This window comes from Haliaeetus albicilla, chromosome 12 (assembly GCF_947461875.1).
Source record: "Haliaeetus albicilla chromosome 12, bHalAlb1.1, whole genome shotgun sequence".
Taxonomy (NCBI): Eukaryota; Metazoa; Chordata; class Aves; order Accipitriformes; family Accipitridae; genus Haliaeetus; species Haliaeetus albicilla.
The window spans coordinates 7707899-7734931 of record NC_091494.1 but is presented as its reverse complement, the minus strand read 5'-3'; the positions used below and the strand labels follow the sequence as shown (position 1 = coordinate 7734931).

Here is a 27033-nt window from a genome sequence, read left to right as displayed (position 1 = left end):
AACCCACCTTTAGGAATTAATATAGAATTCCAAAAAGTATATTTCTACAGCAGTGTAACAACTCTAAGAAACTTAAATCCTCCACAAGATATATTGGCCTTAAGAGACTACACATATTAGAATTATCTTTTCCCGAGTGATGTTTCCTTGGGTGTTTGTGAAAATTATGCTGATGTCAGTTTGGCTGAGCATGTCTACTTTGCATGATAAAGCACATAAGCAACTAGTAGAAATTCTGAACATTCCTGGCTTCTGCAAAAGAACAAGGCAACTGAAGCCATGGAAAGCAGAACAGTGACTAACCATCTGAATAACGTAAGACACATTAATGCATAATTAGCATACAGCAGTTATAGTACGGCTATTCATCCCCCACTGTTGAGAGGCAACAGATTCTTTGTATTCACACGATGTTAACTTTCCATAAAGTTCAACCAAGTTTGTTGTGCTGTGCTTATTTAGTATTGTTTCAAGTAAAAAGAACAAACATGATACAATCAAGATTCCACCAAACCTTAAATACATATCTATTTAAGTGAAGCCACTTAAAACCAGTGCTTTCATACTAAAGCTTATGCTTCTAGCACACCAGGACTCCATTTGAACAAATACAATGGAATTGTTTAAACAGAAAACAAGACATGTTTGTAGGGAGGATATACAGAGATTTATTTAATCAGGTTTACTATTTACAGTTGAGATCACTTTCACATACTACTTTGCTACTCTACATGGCTACATTGTTTCCAAACCAATTTAAGATCTACAGTTCACTCAACACATAAAACCGCTCTTCATAGAAAAATGAAATATTTCATTATAGAACAGTAGTGCATACATTATACTCCTGAAAAGCCAGCTTGTATTTTAAACCACTAATGTTTGAAACATTTGATCTCTGAAGGTCAAAACTGCAGTCACATGATCCTAAAATTTGTTGGTTGTTTTTTTTTCCCCCCCCCCACAATTTTTATATATAAAGTGTACTGGACTTCACTTAAGTGTTTTTAAAAAGTGACACTGGTGAAGGGCAAGATTAAAATATTTTTTTTCCTCAAATTAAATACAGCTGGCTTCCTTTGTACAACTTTGGCCAAAAGAGTTCCATGTAGTGAAGGTTTAATAAATCCTCTCTCTATATGCAACAATCAGCCAGTTAATGCTTAGAGGTAATCTACCAAAGTAGGCACACATCCTTTGACTTTCATATCAACCAAATTACACTTAACTTGCAAATGGTTCTGAAATTAGAAAGTTTACTAGTATACTAAAACATTTAGATACATGAATAGCTGGCTAAAACAGTGAAAGTCACAGGTAATTATATGGGTGTGTGTAAAGCTGAGCTGTTTTGCCCATCACCAGTGTACAGTACTGCTGTCCTCATCTGCGAAAGGTGTGCTTTGACTAAGCTTAGGGCAAGAAAGCTATTGCAGTAGACCTGGCCCATTCACCTTCCACATAGATGAGATAAGACTGAACTGCATGTTCGCATTCTCTTCTAGGCATAGGTTCCGCCAGTGATGAGAAGTTCGTAGGCAGGATCCCGACTCCTCCTACATAGTACTATACAGGCACACAACATGCCCAGAAGCTATGGAGAAAAAACAAGAAAACAAGCTGAGTACAAAGAAGGCACTTCCAAGAGATTTAACCTCAGCAAAGAAATTGTCAGCATGCTTTGCAAGACTGTAATTGTCCATAAGGTAAATGGCAACAAATGCACTGCTCTTGAAAAAGCGTCATTTCCTGCTGCAAAAAGCAAGGGCCACGAATTCCAGCCTTATTTTCTTACAAGATTGTCTTGGACACCTTTAATGGAAGTTTTTTTTGTCAGCCAGTTGTATTCTGCCTCAACAATTCACATAGAAGAAATTACTAATTTTATGAAAGGTACAGATTTAGATACTGTATCTAGTATGAAAAATCAAAGTGAAATTCAAATACATTAGCCTCTAATTGCCGTGATGAAAAAGAGCAAAACTTTAGTTTTATGAACCTACTTCACCATTGAAACCTCTTTCAAATGCTCAGTCCCTGTTAACATGTCATATTAGAAAGCTTAAGTCCAATGTGAATTATTCACTTCTAGACATTTTCCTGCTGTTAGAATTCACAGTACCATGATGGTTCTGGCAAGTTTGCCAGGAATTTAAGGTTTGATCACCTTGTATACATTTACAAGACTTAAATCAGGTGAATGTCATCATGGATGTAGGGCATGATATTTTACAGAAGTTGCACGTTTCCTGAAGATAGACTAAGACTGCACCTACTAAAAAAAACCAGGTAGTGTTGTGTTCTATGGTTGACAGTAATTGGCAATAGCTTCTAGTACAGTAAGAGATTGTACTGATTTGGTCATATGCATGGAAGTTTATTCACAGATGCAAATATTTCATGGGGCTCCTGTCATAGCTCCGGATTATAAAGCATCACCCAGAAGGTAAATAAGTTTCTAAAACCACCAAACAAAAACCCCACCCCAAAACCCCACCTTGAACAGAAAAGCAAACAAGAATGAAATAAGTGAGCAGACAGCCAAATGTAAAGCTTCTTCACTCGTACAGCAAAAACCCAGTGAAACACAGCACTGGGCAAAAGGAGAATTACTTGCTTTTTGTTAATAAAGCCTGATGCAAAGATCACATGTGTAACAAGTCTTAAAACAACTAAATGATGATGGTACATGCAACATAGTACTCAAGTCTGCTGAAAGACTGAAGAGAGAATGCTTCAAAAATCCTAAGTCTAAATAAGCAGTGATTAATAAGAGGCATGATGAAATTCTAGTATGAGCTTTTAATTTCCTAGAAAGGAACAAGCTGTAAAGATTAATAATATTCTTTGTCTGGAGTGCATTATCTGCGTTAGATCTATAGCAGAAACCAGCTCAGGTTCAAAAAAGCATATGGAGAGTAACCTAGAGTATGGCACTTCAGCCTGTTGGTAAAAACAGCACCTTTCTATACTTTCCATCAGTACTTGCGTGGTTCCAGTTCACAGATTAACTCCCAAATATACATTATATTCATGTCAGAGTAAGGAAAAAACAGAGTTACATGAGAGAATGCCTCCTCACGGACAGAGCCCTTCTAAGTGAGGAGATAATATCCACAGTTAAAAACCCCTTAAGTTAGACTTGTGAGCTGTGACATGTGAGAGTTCATGGTAGTTGCCAGAGGCTACAGAACTCTGAAGAAGGCTTGCAGCCTGCAAGTACAGAAACTTCACCTTTTTCCCTGTTCAAAACAATGATACAAGAGTGTGCCAGAAAGACATCTCCTTTAGTCATTTGCTATAATTCTAGCCATGAATTTCAAATACATAAAAGCAATTCCATCACATTTACAGTTATTCACACAAAGATAATCCTGGTCAATGACTCACTCAAGACATTCAATTTAAATAGAGTGGTGTAAAATCTGAAACGATCAGGTACTGTAATAACTCATGTAATCAACTTTTGAGTTACTATTTAAACCATTTATAATGTCTAGGAAGCCAGTGAGCATATTCCTAGAATTCAGTGTAAACACAGAAGTAATCCCTGTATTTCAACTCTCTCTACAGAAATTGTTTAGTAAGTAATTTTTTAAAATACACTAGCAACTCTAAAACTTTTTCTAAAGGCATTTGATTCTGTTTCTCTTCAGTTGCTACTTAACATTGTGAACAAAAATATTTTAGAAGTCTGTATTGAGGAAGGATCCATGCATCCCCCTCTTCTTCAACTTTCAGAAAAGTTTAGACACATCTCCCACAGTCAGAAGGTTTGTTTTGGGGTTTGTGTGGTTTTCTTTTGTTTGTGGTTTTGTTTGTTTGTTTAAAATCTGCCTACTAGCAGTAACTATATTCCATTTGTTTTCACCAAACCCATTTGCCTTTTTTTTCCCCTACAAAAAAGCTCACTGGCTATATATATACACCAAGCTCGGTACCTTGTAAATGACCACTAACTATAAAAGCTATCTTTAAGAATGAACTCTGCAGCTGATCAAGCAGGACTTCTACTGCACTGTAATGCCTTTGCTCCCCTCAGTTTGCCTCCTATTTATTAACAGTTCTGTACTGTCACTGTGGTTGAGACCAGGGAATTACTGCACACTGGAAGATCCCCATGGTAACTGAAACATGAACATACCAAAAATTACTTCTATGCAGAAAAGACTAAGCTTTCCACAAATTCCAAGTCTTGCAAAAATTCTCCTCTTCTCAGTCTTTTCATTTTAAAGAAAGTACTGAAGGCTACATTTGTTCCACGTAAGCTATTAGAAATAATAAACTTTGGACAGCCTTATTGCATAACGTACAAAATAACAGTTCAGAGTGGACTCTATGCAGTGAACATAGGAAAGGTAGTAAAATTCACAAAAATTTAAGAAAAACATAATTACTCCTCTAAGTTTACAGGACATGACCTAGGTTACAGGTCATTTGCCAAAGTTTACATTCTTACCTCCATTTCAATCAGCCCCCAGACTATTTTGCAGATAAATCAGGCTAAGTACGTACTTAAATTCTGTATTACAAATAAGAGGACATAACTTATATAACAGAACAGTTCGAATACTGTTTAGTATCAACTTGAGTGAAAGTAACGCCTTTTAGAAACATATAAATTTACAACCATTTGAACTGTGGAGCAAATATACAATATGACCTCTGATAAACTTAAATGTGAATACCACTCAGTGAGTGTTACTAGACAGAAATTTCAAGGGTATTCCCAACATGCTGTATTCTATATTTATTTTTATTCTATTCTTTTTTTGAACAGGTATCATGTAGCTTGTTTTAACTTTAAGCAAAAAGATTTCAAAATGCTATACCACAGCAATAGCAAAGAAGTTTCTCTGACATTCTTATTTTCTTGACAAACTGTTTATAAGGTATGTACTTTCTGCCAATAGCTTGATTACTGACACAAAGACAAATCAAAGAGTACCTACTGCAAAAGGGATACAACTAACATGCTTGCCTAGAATTGATGAGCCAGGAATAACAGAAGGATACAAGCAGCCACATTTCCATTGCAAGCACGTGTCAGAAATTCTGGCCCAACCCCAGACAGGATTACAACTGTGCTGCATTTTGGGGCAGACCTCATTAATCAACCTCCAAACTCCAAAGCCAGGAATAATGCCACCTCTTGGGATTCAGGTCACCCAGCCTCATAACATACTTTTTTTTTTTCCTACATAAAAAAAATCTCCCACAGTAATCATGGTTGTGGTAAATACATTTGTATAATGTTAATGAAGGTATTTCAGTGTTCAAGGAGACTAAGTATTGCTTTAGCAGTTAGAGTTTTAAGAATGGCAATTAAAAAAATACTTTCCTTCAGAAGACTGAGCACAGATCTCACCAAATTCGAAGTTCCATAGCTGAAGTAATCTGGTTCTGGACAGTTCAACGTTATTACTATATATAGCATTATCTATGATTATATCCTTGTAGCATTGAAATAAAAATTTAACCATATTTTCACAAGACTGTTTGCAAAAGATTATCTACCTTCAAATCTACAATACAGCTCAAAAGCTGCTTTTGAAAACAAAAATGCCTAAACTGCCTGACTCAACAGGTACAATGTTTTCTGAATTCAAATGCTATTATGGGCACAAAAGTAACTTCAAAGTTAATTTTCAAGTCTCTTGGGATTCAGCATATGTACTACATTTCTCAGAGGCCACAACATTGGGACAGTCTGAAAATAGTGTGATGAATGTACTAAGCCTGCCAAATTGATCAGCATTCAAAATTCCAATTTTACAGATACGTTTAAAAGACAGTCCTAGTCTTTTTTTTTTAAATCTAAATAAATACTGAGACACACATCAGTTTATTTCCTCAGTTACGTTTTATGACCAGGGTAACTGTAACAATTAAGGTTTATGTGGGAGACAGCCTGTCCCCAGTTTTAAGTAGGCAGGGTCTCTAGTTTAGAACCTCTTTTTTTGCTTAAGTCCAGAAACCAAGAAATCTTCAAGACAATGCAAAGCTCAGCTGAACAAGAGCAGAGTATGCTATCAAAACCCCTGGTGTATCTCCTGGGTGGTCTTGACATTATTTGTATGCCACGAAGCATGTTTAAATCATGCCATGTTTTTAAAACATCAGTATGAGCTGTTGGAAATCAAATACTGTGGAAACTCTTCAAGTGTTAAATGCCATCAGAGCACATTCACGATACTTAATACTTAAGATAATTGGTTTTCAAGAAATAATTTACCATTTACATTCTAGTAGATTACTGCATGTAACATTGACTGTTCAGCTATCTTCAAATCTAACAGAACATACATCCACATAGCAGTAGTTTTTAGATCACGCATGGTTGAAAAGTTCTGTGTTAAAGTGTTTAGATCCTTTTGACTGATGTGCATTTACCCCCCCAGACCAAGTAGGGACTAAAGCTGTCACCATCCTGTGCATACCTGTAGTAACCTGGACAGCAGTTTCATCTGAGAAAGAGTTTACAGCTAAAGATTACTCTTACCTGAATAGCAGCAAATGCTAGTGCTGCCCAGATGACATACATCATGATCTCTTGAAGCTTCTTTACAACCAGAGCCTCACACCCCTGAAACAAGTAGACTTCTTATATATCCATCTGGCAAACACTTTTAGGCACACAAAAAAAAACCCCCAAAGCATCAAACAGGGCAGAAAGATAAACCAAACACTAAAAAAGTAATTACTTAGTATATCCTTATCATCTATTTATTTCCTGTTAAAGCAAATACACCCAAGACTTCATGCTCCCACTAAAAAGAAAATTAAACAATTGTCAGCAAAAGCACATGGCTACATAAGTTCATAGTTCAGCTGTCTTACCTCAGAATAAAGGTCCATTGGGCGGGTCAAACTGCCAGTACAATTGCTGAGGGCTGCTTTGCAACAGCTAAGTGGCACACTGTTATTTTTAGTTTGTTTGAACCAGACAGTAGTCTCCCAGTCTGAATAGTTATGGATCCCACAGCAGCGCAGCTGAAAAAACATGCAGGTAAAGAGCCAATGTGTTTATCAGTCAAGGAGTGGGATGAGAAAGCAATTCTAATTGCAATACCAAGAACACAAGTATATAAAGATTAGGCTACCTTGGTTACTTGAGTAACACAAATTATTTGACAGTTACTTAAGCATATCATAGACTGAGCGTATTGTAAAGGGACCTATAGCCTTAAATCATTTAAGATACTCCCTACAAAATACAGACTTGAAATTCCAGTTCTTGGGGCATATTTGACAACCCACTTTTCTCTCATGCCTCCCAGACAAGACAAAAGCTTTATTTTTGGCTTAGAACAGCTCTATCCTTAAAGCTTACAACAGATGCTTGAAAAAAACCCCTTTTGTTTTCTGGACATAGTTCTCGCTCTCCTCACAGAGCTGTGGTGCAGAATTAAAGTTCATTTCGTATAATCACATGCCTGTGTGGCCATGTAGAAGGCCTTCAGGAATGAACCAATTAAAAATAAATACAGTTCCATTCTGCTGAGAGCTCATACTCTGTTGTAGTGCTTGGAGTTTTCTTGTGTACAGTGCAGCCTCAAAGGTACTACGTAAGTGTCAATTTACCAGCTTCTTCTCCTTTTTCCCTTTCAGGACGGATTTTAAGCAAGGTATTAATTAGTAGTATGACTGACTTAAATGCATTAGACATTTAATATGTAAATATTAGACAACTTTTTATATTGATGCAATTGTAAGAATACTGAAAGCCCCTGAATCTTCTGTAAGTCTGATCAGTTGTTTTAGCCTTGAATCCACAAGCTTGCAACACTAGCTTTCAGCTAGAATCAAGAACTTCTTTCCCCCAGCATGTTCTAGATAAACCTGGTGTAGACATGAGAACATTCTACAATGTTCCATTGCAGAAAGATAGGCAAGTACTAAATATTTGAATCCAAACTATGATTCATAGGTAGCCAATTACACAAAATGCATCTCCCCATCAACAATGCCATAATTCTACTAATTTTAACTGTTTTAAGCTATTTATTGACCAATCAGCTGTTTCCTAGATCTGTCAGAAGGGAGGAAGATATGCTACACAAGGAGTAGAGCAACATAGCACCTGTGTTTTAAGGACACAAAGGACTGTCTCACAGTCTCACCTGCCTCTGTACATAGTCAATAGCACGACTGGCTGCATCAGGATTTGTCCCATTGTACCCATTATATACTTTCTGAATGCTGCGATCAACTTCATCCTCCACCTGTGAAGTATTAGGAAAGCATCTGCATTAGCACACCAAGAGAAGTAGTACAGGTCTAGGTAAAATAATTTCACTTCCAATGATCGCAATTCAGGAAACCAAGGTAACTCCCTATCATCTGAAATTAGCATACTTTAGTGGTACAGCTTCTTAAAATTCTAACTTGACTTTTGCAAAAATGTTGCTAGCTTGCAGCTAATGGACAAGAAAAAAAAACCAAGGAGCTACCTTCCATGAGATTTTAGACAAAGTAGCTTTGCAATGTATCTCAGGAAGGAAATTGCTTTTATTATGACACTGTGGCAGACATTCCATGAAGTTAAAGGCTCTCCATTAGAGCATGAATTCACCTTTCCACTTCCTCCTACGCCTTCAGAGTTCCAAACCAAAACCAGGATAACCATCTGGGTTAACTCATTCCACTTGGGACCACAAGGATGTAAGTCATACCAGCTGCTCTTCCCATTCTGATTGAAGCACAGGTAAAGTATCAAAGATGAGGTCTTTTGGCAGACTATTCTACCCTACAGTGACCAAGCGCTCTGTTCAGTCCCAGTCCCCCCACGCTTTCTGAGAAACATTGATGGCAGTACATGGTACATAGCAACAGCTACTGGAATAGCTCCTAAAGCTACTGCAGATCAGTCAAGACGCTGTCAAGTACATATGTTAGAAATGGATGACATCCAAGAATCATCACTTGTCCCCCAAAAGGCATCTTATAATGCCCATTTTGGAGGAAATATTACTAGAACCTTTTAGGCAGTATGTTTCACTGTAAACTGTTGCTTACACACACAGAAAGTTTGGTGTAGCTAAACATTTGTACAATACTAAGATTAGCTCTGAATTGATTTTTTTTTTCCCTATCACATTCAACAGGAATTATGTGCAAGGAATGTACTCTTAGGGCTGAGCATTAACTAAGCATGCATATTCTTTAGATTTGCAAGTTACAGTAAGAAGGTCTAGCCAACACATCATTCTCTTAAATGCTTAAAGGGAAGAATTTTCTGCAGCGTAGCACAAGCTTCATTCCCCCCCCCCATCCAAGAATGTTGGTTATCTTTACAAGTAAATCTGTATCAAGACATATAGGAATAAAAGTCAGTTTAGCCTGCACAGGTAACTTGTTTCAGACTAGTTTAAATTCAATTGTTCAATGATGTAACTAATGTGATTTACAACTGTGATTCATATAAAAAAACAGCTGTTCAATCTGTCATATAGGTTTTTAAATCATTTATTTCAGTGCTTGCTTGTATATAATTTGGCTTATGGTTCAATTAGGGCAACATTATGCCTGAAAGCAATGCAAATTACACACAATTACTGATGAGGACCAATGCCAGCAGATTTTGCAGCAGGTCAGTCAATCACAGTATGACCTAGGCACGCTTCATGTTTTTCTGAAGGAGTAGGAGTCTGAATTGGATCCACACATGCAGGTTTACAGAGGCATATGGGAACACTAAACAATTTTAAGATGAGTCATTGTATCTTAACTTAAATGGGCACACTACCACTTTCTTGACACTCAGTCTCACTTGGTACCAACAGTTTTGATGAACAACTGCCATGACTTCAGCATTTCCTTTTGTTTATAAAGTTTTGTTTGGAAGTTTGTACAGTTAACACTAAAGTAATTCTAACATGATTCAGGTGCCTTTTTCAAAAAAAACCCCAAACAACTCCCCCCCCGCCCCCACGATGTATACATGCCATGCCGTGTCAGAAACAACAGAACAAAACTGGCAAAGCACAGAACTGCCTTATTTATCCTGGGGGGGGGGGGGGGAATCATAAATCTGAGCAGATTTCACCTTCCAGTTCACTGATAATAAATTCTAAGTTACTTCTGACACTCCTGTTGCAATTGAAAACAATAGTTTAAGATGCTAAGTACTGCAGGGTAGTAGAAAACTGCCATTTTTACTAACAAACCTGTCCGTCCTTTCAAAAGATCCAAGATTTAGTTTTCAAATACAGACTCCCAACAAATGGCTTAATGTAAGAACATGTTGCCACCAAAAAGAAACTACCTTCCCTCTTCCCCCAAGCTCTGACCCTGCATTAGCTACAGCTGTGAAACTGTACAGTAGCAAGACAAAAATGAGACAACAGGAACACACAGCTGGGACCAATCAAATTTTCAAGTGTTTCAAGTGTGTTATTTCAGATGGGCTAGGGAAAAAAGATCTATGCATCTGCTTTTATCTGCTCTGAATGCTCTTAACTGGAAAAGAGCAAGCCACTTTAAGACTGAACACATAGAGAGAATAAGATGACCACAGCTTAGTCCAGATCAGATCCACAGTAATTCCTGAATAACTACACTGTAATACACTGTGCTTCTGCAAGTATTGGAGCAGAAGGCAACCATTCAAGTTAACATGTAAGAACTCAACATGTTTCCTGTTCTCCAGAAATTGTACTGCTCTCCTCCGTTGCTTCCAAGGACTACTTCCACACTACAAGCTTCCGAGTCCCAAATGATCTTCTCGGTGCACTGCCAATATAGCAGAAATCAAACGTAGACCATGAGAAAAACATATCCTGAATTTAAGCGTCACTGATGGAGCATTTCTGTTGAAGCAACCTACTCTAACTGTTATGAAGCCAGATTTATAATGCATAGGTTCAGGGTCCTCTCAATTGCTGCTTACTCGAGGCAGTCTTGCTTTGTAAACCAAGCAAGAACTCCAGATTTTTACTTAATGGTTGTCTCACCATTTCTTCCAGGATAGCAAGAGAAAGCAAGCAGGAGAGAATACTGGACTAGTAAGACCTGGGTTTATATAAACACAGAAGGCCAAAGGTAAATGGTGTTGTAGTTCAGCTTGCTATTAAGATATCACTGGAGTGTCCTATAATGTGATCATACTACACATCACAGCTAAACACACCTTTTCTGCTAATTTTTTGGCAAAATTTAGATGTAGACATAACAAAAGCCAGTGAAATGGTGCAAGTTAGAAACTTCATTTCTTCAAACTACATTGTGATATCTCTAATGCCATGTGGTATATTTCTGCTACGTATTATGCTGCTAGAAACACAATTAATTTCATTTTTCTGGTCCTGTTTCTTAAATTCCAATAAACAAAGAGTAGGAGAAGTAACAATTTCTTTAGCCATAACCCTTGTCAACAACCTGTATAAAGCTAGACAGTATACATTAACACATTCAGTCTATTTGATTTTATTATTATGCAGTGTTAGTTTGTATACCAAAACACAAGACAACATTTAAGTTACTGCGTATAAAACCAATAGGCCCTATGTTCAAATATTGTACAACCTAAATCATTCACAAAGTCAAAGCATAAATAAATTAGAAGACCATCTGGAAAATGGAAAGGTACCAATTACCATGTCTCCCCTCTGCTGTTCAACTGTTAATGATATATTCCAGCTAGTTTTTTGCCTCCGAGAAAGCCTTCTGCTTTGCTTTAAAGAATACCGTTGTTCTAAATTTTAAGATATTGATATCTCAAATTAACCCACTTGGAGGTTTGGTTTTATTCCCTTAACAAATACCCATTTACAGTTCTACAGAATCCAACACAGTAAAGACTACACCTCTGTATTTTGGTAACAGTTCACAACACACACGTTCACTGAAATTGACAAGTTATTACCTTTGCTCTGTAGATGTAGCCAAGAACTACCACCACAACTTCAGTGATAAAAACCAAGAGCAGGATGATCACAAACTGTAAAATACAATCAAGAGTATTTGTGCAAATAGTTTTACCCATTTACTTCCTGAAAGTCTCCAGATAGATTTTGCTATTTAAACTAATTTTTCAGGTAATGTTTTGATTTAACAGATAACTTAAAGCAGGCAATTAAGTTGATCAAATGAGTCCAGAATTAACTTCATTCAAGAAACTTCAGTGTTCATAGCTTCACCAAGTAATAAGCAGCTGCCCAGTCAGGCAAGTGCTGAGCATTAGGACTGAAAACACCATAATGGAGTGCTTTAATCAAGTGCTTCTTTCAATCTTCTTTCTGTTCGATAAATAGAAATGTCACATCAAAGAAGCTATCCAGACTGTTACTAAGAGTGGTAGATGGACTAGGGGAATGTTTCCTCAGTTTAAGCCCTGTAGCAACTGACAGAGACAGCAAGCTATGCATTTGTCTTGGTACATTTAAGAGCACTTTTAAGATAAACTGCTAAAGAAGTCTACACAGTATTCAACCCCCCCCCGCAAAAAAAGTGCAGACAGTTTAAATGCTGGCACCTCTTCTCTCCTACCTAATTCTCAAGCTCAAATTACAGTTAAAATGCTTGGAAACACATGACAAAATACTGCAAACAAAGCATCTAAATTAAGCCATACAGAAAAATATTTAGGCATCATAACAACGCTCAGTTAACCTCGATGCAAGATACTTAAAACAAGAAGGCTCCTGGTTCACCTTTCTCTGTCCAATTTCAGCTTTTCAAACAGAACAGATAAAAGTGAGACATAAAAACTGTTATGACTTGATTTTTTTTTTATTTTTTTATTTTTTTTTGAGACAACCACAGTTCTAAAAAAGGTAAAACTGAGGAGCCTGCTGCTGCCAGCTCTGGCTAATTTAACACCATTATTCAGAACAGAAAATTGAAATAAGATGTTCCTAACAAAATATAAGGGGAAAATATTTAAGGTCATAAAATAATATTAGAACAGACTTAAAAATTTTTTTAGAAGTCTATTAAAAGGTAAGGTGACCAAATATACAACAGCCAAACATCATCATATAAAAACTCTGCAACTTACTGTAGCAAGTCCACAGCGACTTTCTCGAATTGTGGCACAGCACCCAATAAGTCCAATAATAAAAAGAAGTGTTCCCACAGCTATGATAATAACTGCTGGAATTAGTGTGTAGACATCTTCAAAGAAGTGATCATAGTCATCATATGTGATGAACACATAGGCTCCCACGTAGCACAGTATGCCTGCTGCTGCCTACAAGAGACACAAGACCATGGTAAGTTTCTTTGAACAACAAACCCTTCTTTCGGCAAGGCTACTTTGCCTCAGAAATTATTTGTTTTTAAATTTCAACATCTTTGACAGGTTATAGCATTTGTTGATTAGGAACATCTCAAATGGAGGCCAGCCAGTAGTTTTCAAACCACATTTCATCTAGGCAGATTTAGTTTTGACTACACTATGGAAGTCTTCTGAGGCGCATAGTCAAGAAGTGAGGGTAATCATGCTATGAGCACCAAAACCTTGCTCCCTGTTCCCAAGTACTTCCTTCCCATGCTGTCAACTAAACTTTCTACATATTTTAATGTTCACAAACTGTCTCATACTTTTGAGAACAGGATTCCAGCCCATCCAAGCAGCAAGTTATTTGCTATTCAACAGCTTTTCAGAACATGCATGCAGTTCTTTTATCTGCCATTATTTACCTACTACTTATTCTTCCATTTTGCTGATTCCTACCCATGATTTAATATTAGAACAGAATAGATACACACATTGCAAACTTTAACCTCTGCTATGGAAAGATGAACTGCTAGAAACAACAGCCTTTCTGAAGCATTCACAGCACTGGAAAAACTGATTTTAATCAACAAAGCAGGTAGGAACAAATATAAAGCACCAAATATTAAAAGACAGAATCAAATACCTAGAGGCACACACCACAATACTTTTAAAAGGGATGTTCTCAGAAGGATTGTTGTGCAAAATCGTCTTTATTAAACAAACAAATCACTTAAAGTTACTGCAAATGAGAGCTGTAGGATGGATCTGCCACCATATAGATTTAAGACACCAAGACAAAGCACTCCCATCATTCTGACATGACTCTACCTCCCTTACAGTTATAGGCATTCCAACACATCAATACTTTCATTAACTTTCAGCTGAGCAGACCTAGTCAAGGACAGACAGCTGTTGCATGACAAGCCAGCTAACATACATTTACTTCAAAATAAAGGGCTTTATCAATTTCTGCTTTACAAGTGTCTTTCATAACCATCTTCACACTTGCTGCAGAATGAAACAGTCCTGCTATATATTAAAATGAAGCACTTATGTTCAATTGATTTGCAATGATGGATAATATAATTTCAATATTTAATGACATACTTTTCTGATGTCCCAATACAAGGCTAAGCTAAAACAATCCACTCAGAAGATGCAATGACTAAGCTATGACCTCACAAATTTAATTTTGCTGTAAAGGATAGTGTCCCCATTACAATCCAATCCATACCCTGGACACCAGAGTTCACTCAACTGGAATATTACATGTCAGCTTTCATATGACGAAGAATACTGCAGGCTGCCTCCAGCCCTCCTTTCCCACTCAGTGGCCCTTAACTACCCCTATCCCTGAGCTCTAGGTAGCACTGAGGAGAGCAGATGTACATAGCTAGTTCCAGCGTAATACAAGACTGGGTCATGCTACTGTAGAATCAAAGAACCAATTAATAATTCAGGCCAGGAGGGACCTCAGGAGATCATTTAGTCCAATTTCCTGCTCCAAGCAGGGTCAACAATGAATTCAGATGAGGTTGCTCAAGGCTTTGTCCAAAGTCTTGAAAAATCCAAGGATGGAGATTCCACAGCCTCCCTGGGCAGCCTGTTTAGTGTGACACAGAACAAGACAAGCCATAAGACAACTGGTACCTAGTATTTCAGCACTGTTTGCTACTATGTACTGGATGTACTGCAATATCACTGCAACTACTTCTTATAAAACAATGCTGCACAAACACTACTAGAATAATACTTCACATATGGAATACCCCCTGCAGCACTCTGTTATAGAAACGATATGTCAAAGAAAAAGGTATTAAGAGCCAGCTCAAAAGTATCATCACTTCTGCATGGATTTGAACAATGCATTTCACCTCTCTTTCTGCAGTGAAGTGTGTACTCCACAGGAATCTTAAAAGCATTCAGGAGGCTCAGATTCATCTAATAAAAGGTGCTATGTAGACACAACTGTAGTGAAACTGAAAATTCAGTAACAGTCAAAGACCAACAGCAAGACATCTTCTCCAGACAAGAAAATCTGAAGTGAACAAGCTATTACAAAATTGCCCCTTTGCACAAAAGATGTTGAAATGCTAATCCAACTATACAAATCCTACCATGTTAGGTACAACATGGCAAAATGCAGACATACAATTTCTGTACACAAAGCAAAGATTCAAAGTAGTGTCACTGAACAATGGAATTACATTAACCGTTGCCTAGCAATGAAGCCTGTGAATGACAGGACAGTGATGTAATCTCCCATTTCTAAGAACTAAAATGCTTGTTAGAAATATGGTATATTGCAAGGTGGCAGATGAAAAAACACAGCTGTGGCTGGCATCAGGCACAGAAAATATACCACAAAACTGAAATCAGAACCATTTGTGAACCCCTTTGTCCTTCTCTGTTGTGTGAAATTTAAGTGGCTTCCTTCTTTTCTAAGAAAGATCTGGTTCATAAACTGCATGAGCACATACATTTAAAGAATGCATTTCAAACAAAATAAAAGTTTAACCTTTAAAAACACCCTGTCTACAGGTGTTAGCTTTCCTTCCCTACTTCAAGCAGCACATGCATTTTAAGAAACTTTGCTCTTGCAGTTTTACGCCAGATGAGTCTGACAAGTACAGAGATTAAACACTGTCTCAGAAACTAAGAAAAGCCACACTCTGTGCTTGTTAAAAAAAAATTAGTGTTTTGTAATGACTATTGGAAAGGTAGATTTTTCTTTAGACTTCTCAGATTAAAGCAGCCTGGTCCGAAGACTTCATTAAATCCTTTCCACACATGGTACTATAATGACTAATCGCCATGACAGCATTTGGCCTTACGTTTTGCTTCTAAATAATGTTGTGGAACTGGTGTTTCTGTGGAAGAAGCTACAGAATTTTGGGAACAGCAGCGTGCATTCATATGTCTATAAACCTTGCACTAGAATCATGAGCAAGTTGAAGACATTGCCTCTACTTGATGAAGTGACCAAACCCTTAAAAATTACTGCTATCTCTTCCTCAGAATTACTTCAAAAAGGAATGTTGGGAGTGGAGGGGAGGTCCTAAAAGCAAAGGTGCCTGCTGGCACTTTCACAAGTTTTAAAAGCTATGAAGATTAAACTGTGATACACAGTAAAGGAGTTTTAATGCTATTTTTTAATAGGTACAAGACCTAGTCTATCGCAGAACAATGAAAATGGCAACAGTACCCAGTTAGCTCGAAATGCCTTCCCTTTTCCTTTCACATCATAACCACAGAATGCTTACTGTTTTCTTCAGCCTGCTCTAAACAAGGAAGGGGGGAGGTCTCTAAATCAGTATTTTAGCTGGGATTAGGAAAGTGTTTTTGAAGCAATCCTTTTTGCTCATCGTTTGATGATTTTCACTTACTAACTTCTGGTTTGCATCGCTGAATATCTTCGGAGTGCATAACAGGACTCACTTTGGATGAAACTAAACCAGAAGATGAGTGCATTTACTGTGCTAACTGCTAACAGGTGTTCAGTCGAGGGGACCAGACTAGCCTGAGGTCCTTCCTTTTTCCCTCCCCTCAACTCAGTAGTTTCAACATCAAGTCCTCAGCACAAGCGGGTTTTGCTCCACCTCCACAGTACCATGTTATATGTTAATGTAAATAAAGCATACTGTGACAACAGATAAAGACAAAGAGCTAGTTTTACCTGTACAAAGTATGCAATCTGCATTGATCAGTGATGCACCAGTTAAATGCACATTTATTGCCTGTTGCAACCTAAGAATAAAGTTGAAAACGTGCTTTTTAAAAGAGAAAAAAAACAAAACACCAAACCAGTACCATGTGCTTAAATAATTTGCTTCTCAAAAAGGAAATTATCTAGAGAAACTGAAATCTGCATCACAAGTAAAGACACAAGGATAATTAAAAAAAAAAAAAGACAAAATAATCCAAATCTCAACATTTATTATCCAGCAGAATAAACAGTAAATTTGCAAGTCTGAACTTGCTCAAGTCAAAGACATTTGACTAAAAAGCTATCACATTTACAATCATGCATTTCCTATCATTAAATGGAAGCCAAATATATGAACTGTGCACAGTTCAAGTAAGTCTTTGATAAACAGGGCTTGAAGGAAGAATTCTTGAACTTAATCTGCTCAAGGCTCTGAATAGATATTGCAGCAGTTCCTGAATCTGTGCCAGGTCACATGCATGCTCTAGGGAGATGACTGGTTATTCAGCATTCACACATCCTTTTAGAGTTGTTTGCATCTAACTTGCAGTACTGAACCTGAAGTGGCATACTCTTATTTTAGGATGAATTAACCTTTAAAAGACTGACAAGACAAGTACAGTCAATGAAGACAGTTTGTTGCAAAAGGCTTGAACAATTAGACATCCTTTTCATCAAAGGAAATTTTAAAAATACATAGGTCTCAGTTCAGAAAAAGCTTGATATTATTCCTTTGGCATGGGCCACTGAGGAGTTGTTAAAAGCCAAACAAGTACGCAAAGAACTGGAAGGAAAACTGAAAGATCTAATGACACAATGATACTTGTGATGATAAATATTACTCAAAGCATTATAGGAGAGCATATTTAAAATTTGGGGTTCTTGGAGTGAGTAAACTTCCCACCCCATCTTTGGGCTGGTATAATACAGCCTCTTAAGCCCATACCTGTTTCACAAAGTCAGTTTTCACCTTTCACAGGCACTGAGGTATACAAAGCTACACACTGTCTAGATACACCAAACCTGAAACTGTTTCAAGGTGCTTTTTGTTATTGTTGTGGGTGGATTTTTTGTTTGGTTGATTTTTTCTAAGTAGGCTGCAAACACACACCAAGAACTGTTTTCATGTTTTCAGTAATGCTCACACACTGCAGCAGTTTGAAAGCTAAAATTCTGGCTAGCTAAGATGATGACTGGTAAGAAAGATATTTAAACTACTTTTTGTGTTGATGATTTCTGTATCAATCATGGACACCGCAGCTCCATTTACAAATCAGTGCTTCCTTATACTACCCTACTAATGTTGCCCCCAAACTTACCTGATGAAAACTCGTCCAAAGACTCCATATCTTTACGAAGCACTGTCCTTCATGTTACTTTTGCCGTTTACCTTGCTATCGGATTTTCTTCACTTTGGGACCACAAGAGAACCCACAAAAAAGAGTTTTTAAAATTTTTTTTGGCACTCTTTCAATTAACTAGGCCAAAGAATAGTGTTTGTCCATTTGGAATCTGCATTTTATTCACTGTTTTAAGAAAAACACGTACTCTCTGAACAAGAAAACTAAGGTAGCAGCAAAGTATTGTATGTTAGGAGAAAACACACCTGATGTTCAATTAGGTAAGAGGAATATTCCACCTTTTTGGTAAGGACACCTACTTATAGATTCCTACTACTGCCAACTTACCATTGCTGATTGGTAAATTTTGGTAGTAATACAGATAGCACTCTAAACCCAATTATTGTTCATTCCACTACTAAAACATCTTTCATGACAGGGATTGTAAAGTACACCTATAGTATATTCAGATAGACCATGTGTATCATCACTGATAAAAAGCAGCAAAGAAAAAAAAGTAAGAAAAAAAAATCTTCCACACTAACAGTCCCTCATCTTCTCTGCCTGGATCCTGTCCTAGGACCATCTTCCCAGCCTGTGTATTTGTGTGTTGCTTTTGTTATGCTGAACTTCAGTGTATCTTTGTTCTCACTGCCTTTCTAGTCTGACACAATTTTTTTTTTTTTTTAAAGAAAGCATACACTCCAGGAGACATTTTTGAGAGTCTACAGTTATATCAGTTTCATTCTTCATAACAGTTACTTTTCTCCATGCATACCAAAGCCTGAACATTTCCTACCCATAAGTAGGGACACTGGTATTGTGGTTTGCCACCCAATTTTTGGGCTTCTTAGAACAGTATATTAAAAAGCGTTTTTTCCACACTACATTATTTGACTTCAGTTGTATTTCTCCGGTATTTTCAGTCCTCTCCAACACTGGAGTATTCATAGCCCAATTATTGTCAGACAGAGAAAGAATTTTCCTGATTTGCTTCTTGAAGTTTTTCTTTCAGCTATCTGTCCTTCAGAATCTAGTTCCTCAGTTTTAACTTCAAAGGCCCTATAGGATATTACAGCTGTTTATTTCTCTCACATTCTTTTGAGCACTTCGCTACTCCATTTGTCTCTCTTCACTCCCCTGGGAAACAAAACACACTCATACTTGACATTATTTTCTCTACTTGCTTAAATTGGTGCCCATCCACCTTAGAACCCAATGGTTTCCTGACACTCTTCTACTTTGTTCTCATCAGTAATAATTTAACTGGATCACTGAGCTATAACTGTCTTACAAAATCCTCTGGCAGAAAACCAGCAATTCCATTCAACTTTGTAACATCGTTAGAAATATTTTGAAGGCTTATAAACAAAGCCACATAAAATTCAAATAAGCCTGACTGCTTTGTCTATACTAGCCAAATTCAATTCTGTAACAGTATGCACAGAAACCTCAACTTCAAATGCTTTTGCAGTTAAAGCAAAAGGCTGAGCTAGGCTGCCTTTGTATCTGGCATTACATATTTTAAGTATCACTAATTGCAAGAGGCAGTGCACCAGCAGACTGAGTATTTTTTTTTACTAGAAGAAATGTTAACAATATAGCCACTCGTTTACACCTATTTAGTCATCAGGGTTGTAACTTGACCTGATGCTCCACGGTTTCCAGATTCCTTGCCCTGTGCCTCCATGCTAGGAAGTTTCACCAAGTAAAGCAGCCTTTCAAATTCCATGTACTACTCAAAGATATCACATGTAGCTTTGCAAGTTGTTTTTGCTTCTGTTAGGTATCAGCTCTACTTTTAAGCACAAGACCAGATGCAGAGAGTCCTGAAAAATCTCAGACAAAGACTTGAAACTCATCCTGTAAGGAAACATAAGTGATACTACCATCTTACTTAAAGGCAAATCGAAGCCTTACTGAATCAGGGCCTAGCCCATGTTTGCTACCTGAAAATTCATGTCCAAATATTGTAAGAAAATCACTCAGTGAGGGCACGACACTTCAAGTTTTAAATCCTAATTTCCTTAACGCACAGGATTCCACACCGTTACACAATCCTGCAAATACACTCACTTCACTACCATAGCAGCAGAAGCACATAACATTCAACTTCCACGTGCAGAAGTGACTGTCCTTCAGGGCAAAAAAGGCTTCAGTCAAGTAATCCCCGATAGGCAGCCTTTGGGATCATCTGCCAATTATAGTCTTTGATCACCAAAAAACTCTCAAGAAGTCTCTTCACTACCCCAGCTTTTAAAGTCCAGAAACAATTCTCAAAGTCCCAGTAAAACAGAAAAATTATTTGGCTTATTCATATGTGTAAGAGGAAGTGAGCTACTTTTCCTTCTACTGCTAAATTTCAATGAATTTTCCTGTTGCTGCATTTTCTTTATTCTTTTCTACCAGAAACCCAAACCACGCTACATAAACAGATAGCTACAGCTTCTTCTAAGGATAGCACAGATAGTTCCTCTAAGATAATACTACATAATTTCTAATACTATGGCTACTGTACTGTGGTGAGCATACATAAGTTGTACAGTGAGCACAGAACTGTAGAAAGCATTCTTGCTGTACAAAACTGAAGCATTGAGATTTCTCTAAACAAGCATTCCAAAGAATGTTTTATAAAAGCTTAGTCAAATGAACTGTAAAATCAATTATTTCAAGTCAGTTAAATAATTGCAAGAGCAAATTAGTTCACAACTACTGAGTTATAAAAGTATTGCAGAAGCAGAGTTCATTCCTTTTCTCAAGAAGGAGGACACAGAGGTGGCAAAAAAAAAAACCCTCAAAGCAAGCACAGGGTATTAGGTACTGTTTTAGCAGAGCACGCTGTCAAAGTACATATATTCTTCAAGAATACAAACCAGACAGACTCCCTTTTCTGAAGCAAGGCTATAAGCATCTCTAAATATTTTCTCCTTCTATCCTACATCCTAAACGTAAGCCTGAAAACATTTCCCTAGAATTTTTGTCTTTACCTCATTTCTCCAAACTGCTTTCAATGGAACTATGCAGGTCACCCAATGAAGCCTTAAATTAAGAGTTCACAAAAATACATTTGACAGCAGTCTTCAGATATTTGTTCCAGGTAAACTCATTTCTTCCTCTTTCAAATCAATGCAGACTTTAACAAAAGTTTTTTCTAAAAACCATGCTATCCTCAAATACTTTATGATCATCTTTTATTTGTAATTGGTCATCAATTCAACATTTCATCAAGATATCAAAAAATATTTCTGATTATCAACAACTATTTTTTTGTGACTACAGTTTAATGTTTTCCTGTCATACCAGTCATTCTAATCTGTACCCACTGAAAAAAAAACCACGCCACGTCCTATATCTTCAGACAGATTGGTCAACGTTGGGATTTCCACTCCACCAAAAATATTTCTGAGAATACAGGTACTAGAAGCTTCATTATTTTTATTTCTAAGATGTACTGTCTTTCACTTAACAATTACTTCCAATTATTTCCTTTCCTTAAAGAAAAGGACTTCGCATCATCTGAATGAAAATGAAGTCACTAGTTGACCAAATAGATCTTGTGCAAACTTAAGACAAGAAAGGTCAAGCAAAGGATTGTTTTTCCTTTGCTATTTATCATATCCACCCCAAAACTAATTCACAGCAGCAAAACACTAAGAAACATATTCATCTGGTCTGTATTCCTCTGATCCTTCTAAGAAGGGCAAGTTTTAACTTATGCTTCTTATCAATGCATTTCTTTGTAAAGTACCTTTGAGCTTATGCACTCTTTGCCAAATTATCCAAAATTCAAATAAGCATTTCACGCAAGATCTCTATCATGCTACTCTTGATGACTACTACTCATGCTGCTTTTTTCCTGCAGTACTTTGTTTTTAAGGCAATATATGTGTCTACAGTAGATGTACTCGATGTTGGACACCCCTGCAAATACAACTCAGCTAAACTGTCAAAGTACCACACCAAAAACTTGGGAAGGTGTGTAAAGTCCATCCAGTTTTCTGTATGCTAAACTAGCACCTGTCCTGCTGTGAAAGGAAGATAGTTTCTGCAGCCTACTTTCTCAAAAAAAAAAAAAATAATCCCGTAGTAATTATTAACATGTAGGAATGTACAGTTAATATAAGAATTTAACAGGATGCAAAAAAAAGTTTTCATGAGACTATACAGAAATAAGATGACTGTTTTGTAGTGTCAACTAGAAAATCTAGTAAGTAGCACAAGACTTTTCAAAAGGAGACGAACTTGTAGAATCACTGGCAAACTGAGTGAAGTTTGGGTTGTTAAAGTCAGCAGTCACAGATAATGAGTGGGTATGGTTATGACCTGTCAGCAAGCCTGATCTGCCTTTTTCAGAAGGCTTGAAAGAAATTTTTAAAAAAGAAGTTAGATGCTAGACTACAGAATATAACAAAAACATCTCTGCTTTTTCTTCAGCAGCAGAAGTGATAATTTTCTGAACATCTAGCATTCATAAGACAGCTACCAAAGCACTCTGAACATTCACATCCTTGCACAAATTTGAGACCGACGGCGGGGTGTGTGTGTGTGTGTTGTAATTCACTTTGATCAGCTACTCTTGCAGAACTTTCGATAGCAAACTATGCAGAAGCAACCTGCTATTACTACCGACAACTGTGAAGATGATGATAATATGCAACATTTATATATGATACCTATAGAGACACATTAAGTTTATAAATGCAATTAAATGAGGTTTAATAGTGACTTGACCAATTATAGGCAGTTATCTATTGTCAAGTCTCAGTGGAAACCTGGATGATCCAATTTTGATAATTAGAACTAAAGAGGAATGACAAGCAAAAGATTTCTGTAACAGCACAGAAGCAATTACATTGTCAACAAGATGGGCACCAAATGTTAACATACACAGTCAGCTCAGTCAACAAACGAAACATGCTAGATCAAGAATTCTTCTTTCTCTTTTACCATTTAAAAATGAAGATATACTACTTCTGATGAAAGTATGTAGATTTCCTATTTTTAGGCTATAGCTTGCTAAAGAGAGGAAAAACATTGATTTTTGTAATTCTTGCTTTGAGAAAGCCTGCCTCATTCTACATGCAGCTGATGAGCCATAAGGTTGTTCCAGCACAAGCAACTTATCTGCCAAAAAGCTATCCGCACAAGTTGACTTCTTAGGCTGGAGATGGTTTACAGAATATAAGATCAGTGCCATTTTAATTTGACATGAACTACAAGCTATCTAAATACAATCTGTCCATTTTAAATTAAGTCAAGTTTGTCTCAAAAAAAGTCATTAAAAATTCTAAGTGCTAGATAAAGAAAAACTGCAAAGCACTAAAGAAAAATCTACTTCAAGATGCCATTAAGAATGCAACTCAAACAAGCCCAGTCAAAAACTTTAAGTATGATGTAGCAGCTATTAAAAAGCTTTTTTAATGCCATTTGCAACTATTCATGTAACAAAAAGCCACACCCAGCAAACCAGATTCCAAACAAACGGCTGTACTAAAAGGTTGATTTAACTACCTCATACTTCAAAGATAAAGAATGGAGCCTATACACCTCAGCCAAAATTACAGACTCCTAATATGCACTACTTAGTCAAATATGCCTCATATTTACTGGCCATCTCTCTGAACAGCTGTATACAGAAATCCTGGTGACCCTGCACAGATATGCATTTCCCTGACGATGACTCATTTTTAGGCGCCCATGAGAGGCATTCCTTTGTAAAAAAATTAGACAACATTTATCTATCCTGTAACACTTATTAGATTTCAACATTAAATGATGTAGCTATATATACCCACATTTTTCTGTTCTACTATCTTGTTACCACTGTTACTTTTTCAAAGCTGAAATCTTTGAACAGCTGGGACAACAGATCTTCTGTTCCTGGAGCTGGGATTAGAGGATGAGAAACACAGTAGTTAAATGCAGAAAAGGAGTTCTTAAAGTCTACAGAATATTCTTTCATTTGATTCCATTTAGTTAGATTTATGTTGCTCTGACAGGCCAGTTATTACAATGAATATAATGCCAAGCTACAGCCTGTATGTCCATCCTGAGAAAGGTCGTTTACAGCAATCTACTATTCCACCAACCCGCATAAGCTTTTCTCTCACCATCAGCATGACTAGTCGTGGGAGGTTTAAGCGACGCATAAATACTAATACAACTGTGGTTACTAGAAGTGAAAAATAAGACTTGTTTTTGGACTCCTAAGTTATCTCTTTCTCTCTCCTAATTTTGTGTTAAAAATACAAGGAAGAAAACAGCGCTCCATACTTACCGCTAAGTATTTGGGACAGACGTCCTTAAATTAGGGGGCCAAAAACTAAATGGCCGTAACAGCTCTACAAAAATTAAACTGGCAGAGACCTGAAAATCTCAATAATGCCACTCAAGCTGTATTCAATTACACAAGCGTCTCTACCTCAAGATCTCTAATGCTCCGTAAAACCTTTATTGACAGGCTACTGAGGCAACAGATTCAGCTTCATCCACCTCCGAACTTTGGGGGGCGGGGGGTGGGGTGGACTGGGAAGGAAGGGACTGCGCCCACCACTGAAACACGGGGCCCCGCGAAGGGGCACAAGGCGACTGTTAAAAAGAAAGCTTTTAAATACAAACTGAACCGGCGAGGCGGCGCGGGGGCTCCCAGCTGTTGCCGTACGTGAGCGAGGACCGGACAGCGACGAGACGGCCCGGCCCGGCCCGGCAGCACCCTCAGGGCCGGGCCTCGCGCCACGGCCGGCCCGGGCCCGAGCCCTCCCCTCACCGCACGGCTGAGGGGGAGACAGCCCCGCGCTCGGAGACCCCGACCTTCCCCATCCCCAGCTGCCCCTGGACTCACCCAGAAGATAAGGTTAAGGAAGACCAGGACGGTTTTGGAGGAGGTGATGCCGCACTGCCCCATCACGCCTGCCGCCGCCCCTCAGCCTCCAGCCGCGCCGCGCCCCTCAGCTCCGCTCCCCTCAGCTCCGCTCCGCCACCAGCCCCGCCCCACGTGACCCAGGCAAGCCCAGACGGCGGCGCGGGGAGCCTAAGATGGCGGCCGTTTGCGTCACGTGGCAGGAGGGGGCGGAGGAGCCTAAGATGGCGAAACGCAACCCCTTAAGATGAACTGCCGCCTGGCCGCGCTGGTGCTCGGCGTATGGCCCGCGCGTGCGGCGCTGAAGGGCGGCTGCGAAGCCGGGCGCGCTGTGGAGGGCTTTCCTTCCCCTCCCTCAGGAGAGCGACGCGGTTCGTCAGCCTCCATGGTAGCTTAGCCTGGAGTGGTCAGCACTCCCGTCCTCAGAGATCCCCCGTACCACAGCGAATGATATCTCTCGGTAGAAGTTTAGATCGTGAGGGAAAAAGAAACCCTACTCATTTGCACTCTGAGTAGTGGTTTGATGGCAGTACTCCGTGCCTTCAGGAGGCTGAAGGGTGGTGTCAGGCAGGGGTGCTGGGGGCAAGAGCTGAGGCAAGTCCACAAAGAGCAGCTGCCTACGAGACATCTCTTCCAAAATGACAGCATGGAGGATCTCGTGGGCCGGTTTGCCTTGCTAACCCGCTACTAGCAAAGGGTATAAGGTGGACAGTGTTGGACTGTGAGGAGATCTCTGGGTGCACTGATGGATTTTAAAGGAGAAACAACCTGGCTCCCAGTGACCATGTTATCTGTGCACCAGGCACAGCAGGCAGGGAGAGCAAATGTTTAACGAGGAGAACAGCATGCATTTTACAATCAGGATATTTGTCTAGCAGGAAGAAGGAACACTTCCAGTGAAGTAAAAGAGCACGGCTCTTGTTGCACAACCCAACAAACTGTGAGGAAAGTGCAAGCGTTGGTAATTGTTAGAACGTTTCGGACGCGTCCAAAGAGGGTGGGATTTGCCAGTGAAGAACAAAGGAGCAGTAACTTAAGAAATTATGAGAAGATGTGCATGATTTCCACAAGCTGCGCTTTTGTCAAGACTGCATGTGCGCTTTGGGAACAAGGGCAAGGTAACACCCACCCAGTATTTGCTACCCTGTTTTTTCATAAGGTTATCTTTAGCACGGCCAGGATCCAGCCCTTCATTGTGAAGGCCTTGTTTGCTGTCTTGCTAGTCAAAGCAAACCTCTCCTCCCCTGTATTTTCTGGCATCATGGTATCTTCCTTCTTGATCTTTCTTTTATTCTCTTTCTCCTCTCTAATCCTCTACTTTTCTTAGAAATACCTGTCGTTCCTGAGCTGTTCTCCCCTGCTTGGTGAGCTCACTCAATAGCTTCTCCTTGTTCCTTTTCTAGCAGATTTACTTCTTGGGTGGAAACAAAACTACCCATGTTATTGAGGGCCTTAACATTTTAGGAATCAGTCTTGTAAAGGCAGACAAGTAACAATCAGTTATATTCCACTGTTCTGTTTCCATGGTAGCAAAGTTAGTTTTTTTTCCTCATACAATTTTGGGAAGTTATATCCAGAACCAGTTCCTGGATACCATGGAGATACTAAGTCTTTTTTCAGCTTTCTTTTCAAGTCCTTATATGCTCCAATCTTGCAAGTGTTATCAGGCCATTTTCTGTCACTAAAAATTAATTCATATACCCAGAAGATACACTCAAAGTTGGTTGCACTATTAATATGGTTTTGCACTGAATTTATAGCATTTAGAGTGTGATTGTGTCTTGTAGTTTCTGCTTTTTAATATGCTGTTTGAGCTTTATATATTACAAATCTGTGACATGGTGTTTTTAACAGCGTATATAGATTATACTATCAAAAATGCCATTAAGAGTTGATGAGAAAAAAA

At 38.3% G+C, this 27033-nt stretch overlaps 1 protein-coding gene across 1 annotated transcript; it reads right to left on the bottom strand.

Moving 5' to 3' along the window:
- Positions 1-963: 963 nt before the first annotated feature.
- On the bottom strand, positions 964-25272 carry TSPAN3 (tetraspanin 3). Its single transcript, XM_069797888.1, has 7 exons — positions 25110-25272; positions 13001-13192; positions 11867-11941; positions 8124-8225; positions 6841-6993; positions 6503-6586; positions 964-1594 (listed from the first exon to the last, which is right to left on the bottom strand). The coding sequence occupies exons 1-7, from the start codon at positions 25170-25172 to the stop codon at positions 1502-1504; spliced, it is 762 nt and encodes a 253-aa protein (XP_069653989.1). The 5' UTR covers positions 25173-25272; the 3' UTR covers positions 964-1501.
- Between the last annotated feature and the right edge of the window lie 1761 nt (positions 25273-27033).

Excerpts from the sequence above, each read along its gene's own strand:
- TSPAN3 (XM_069797888.1), bottom strand. The coding sequence starts at position 25,172 with ATGGGGCAGTGCGGCATCACCTCCTCCAAAACCGTCCTGGTCTTCCTT. Across the intron at positions 11,942-13,000 it reads GTCGCTGTGGACTTGCTACA|TTTGTGATCATCCTGCTCTT; the intron begins GTAAGTTGCAGA and ends TGTATTTTACAG. Across the intron at positions 6,587-6,840 it reads CAATGGACCTTTATTCTGAG|GGGTGTGAGGCTCTGGTTGT; the intron begins GTAAGACAGCTG and ends TACTTGTTTCAG.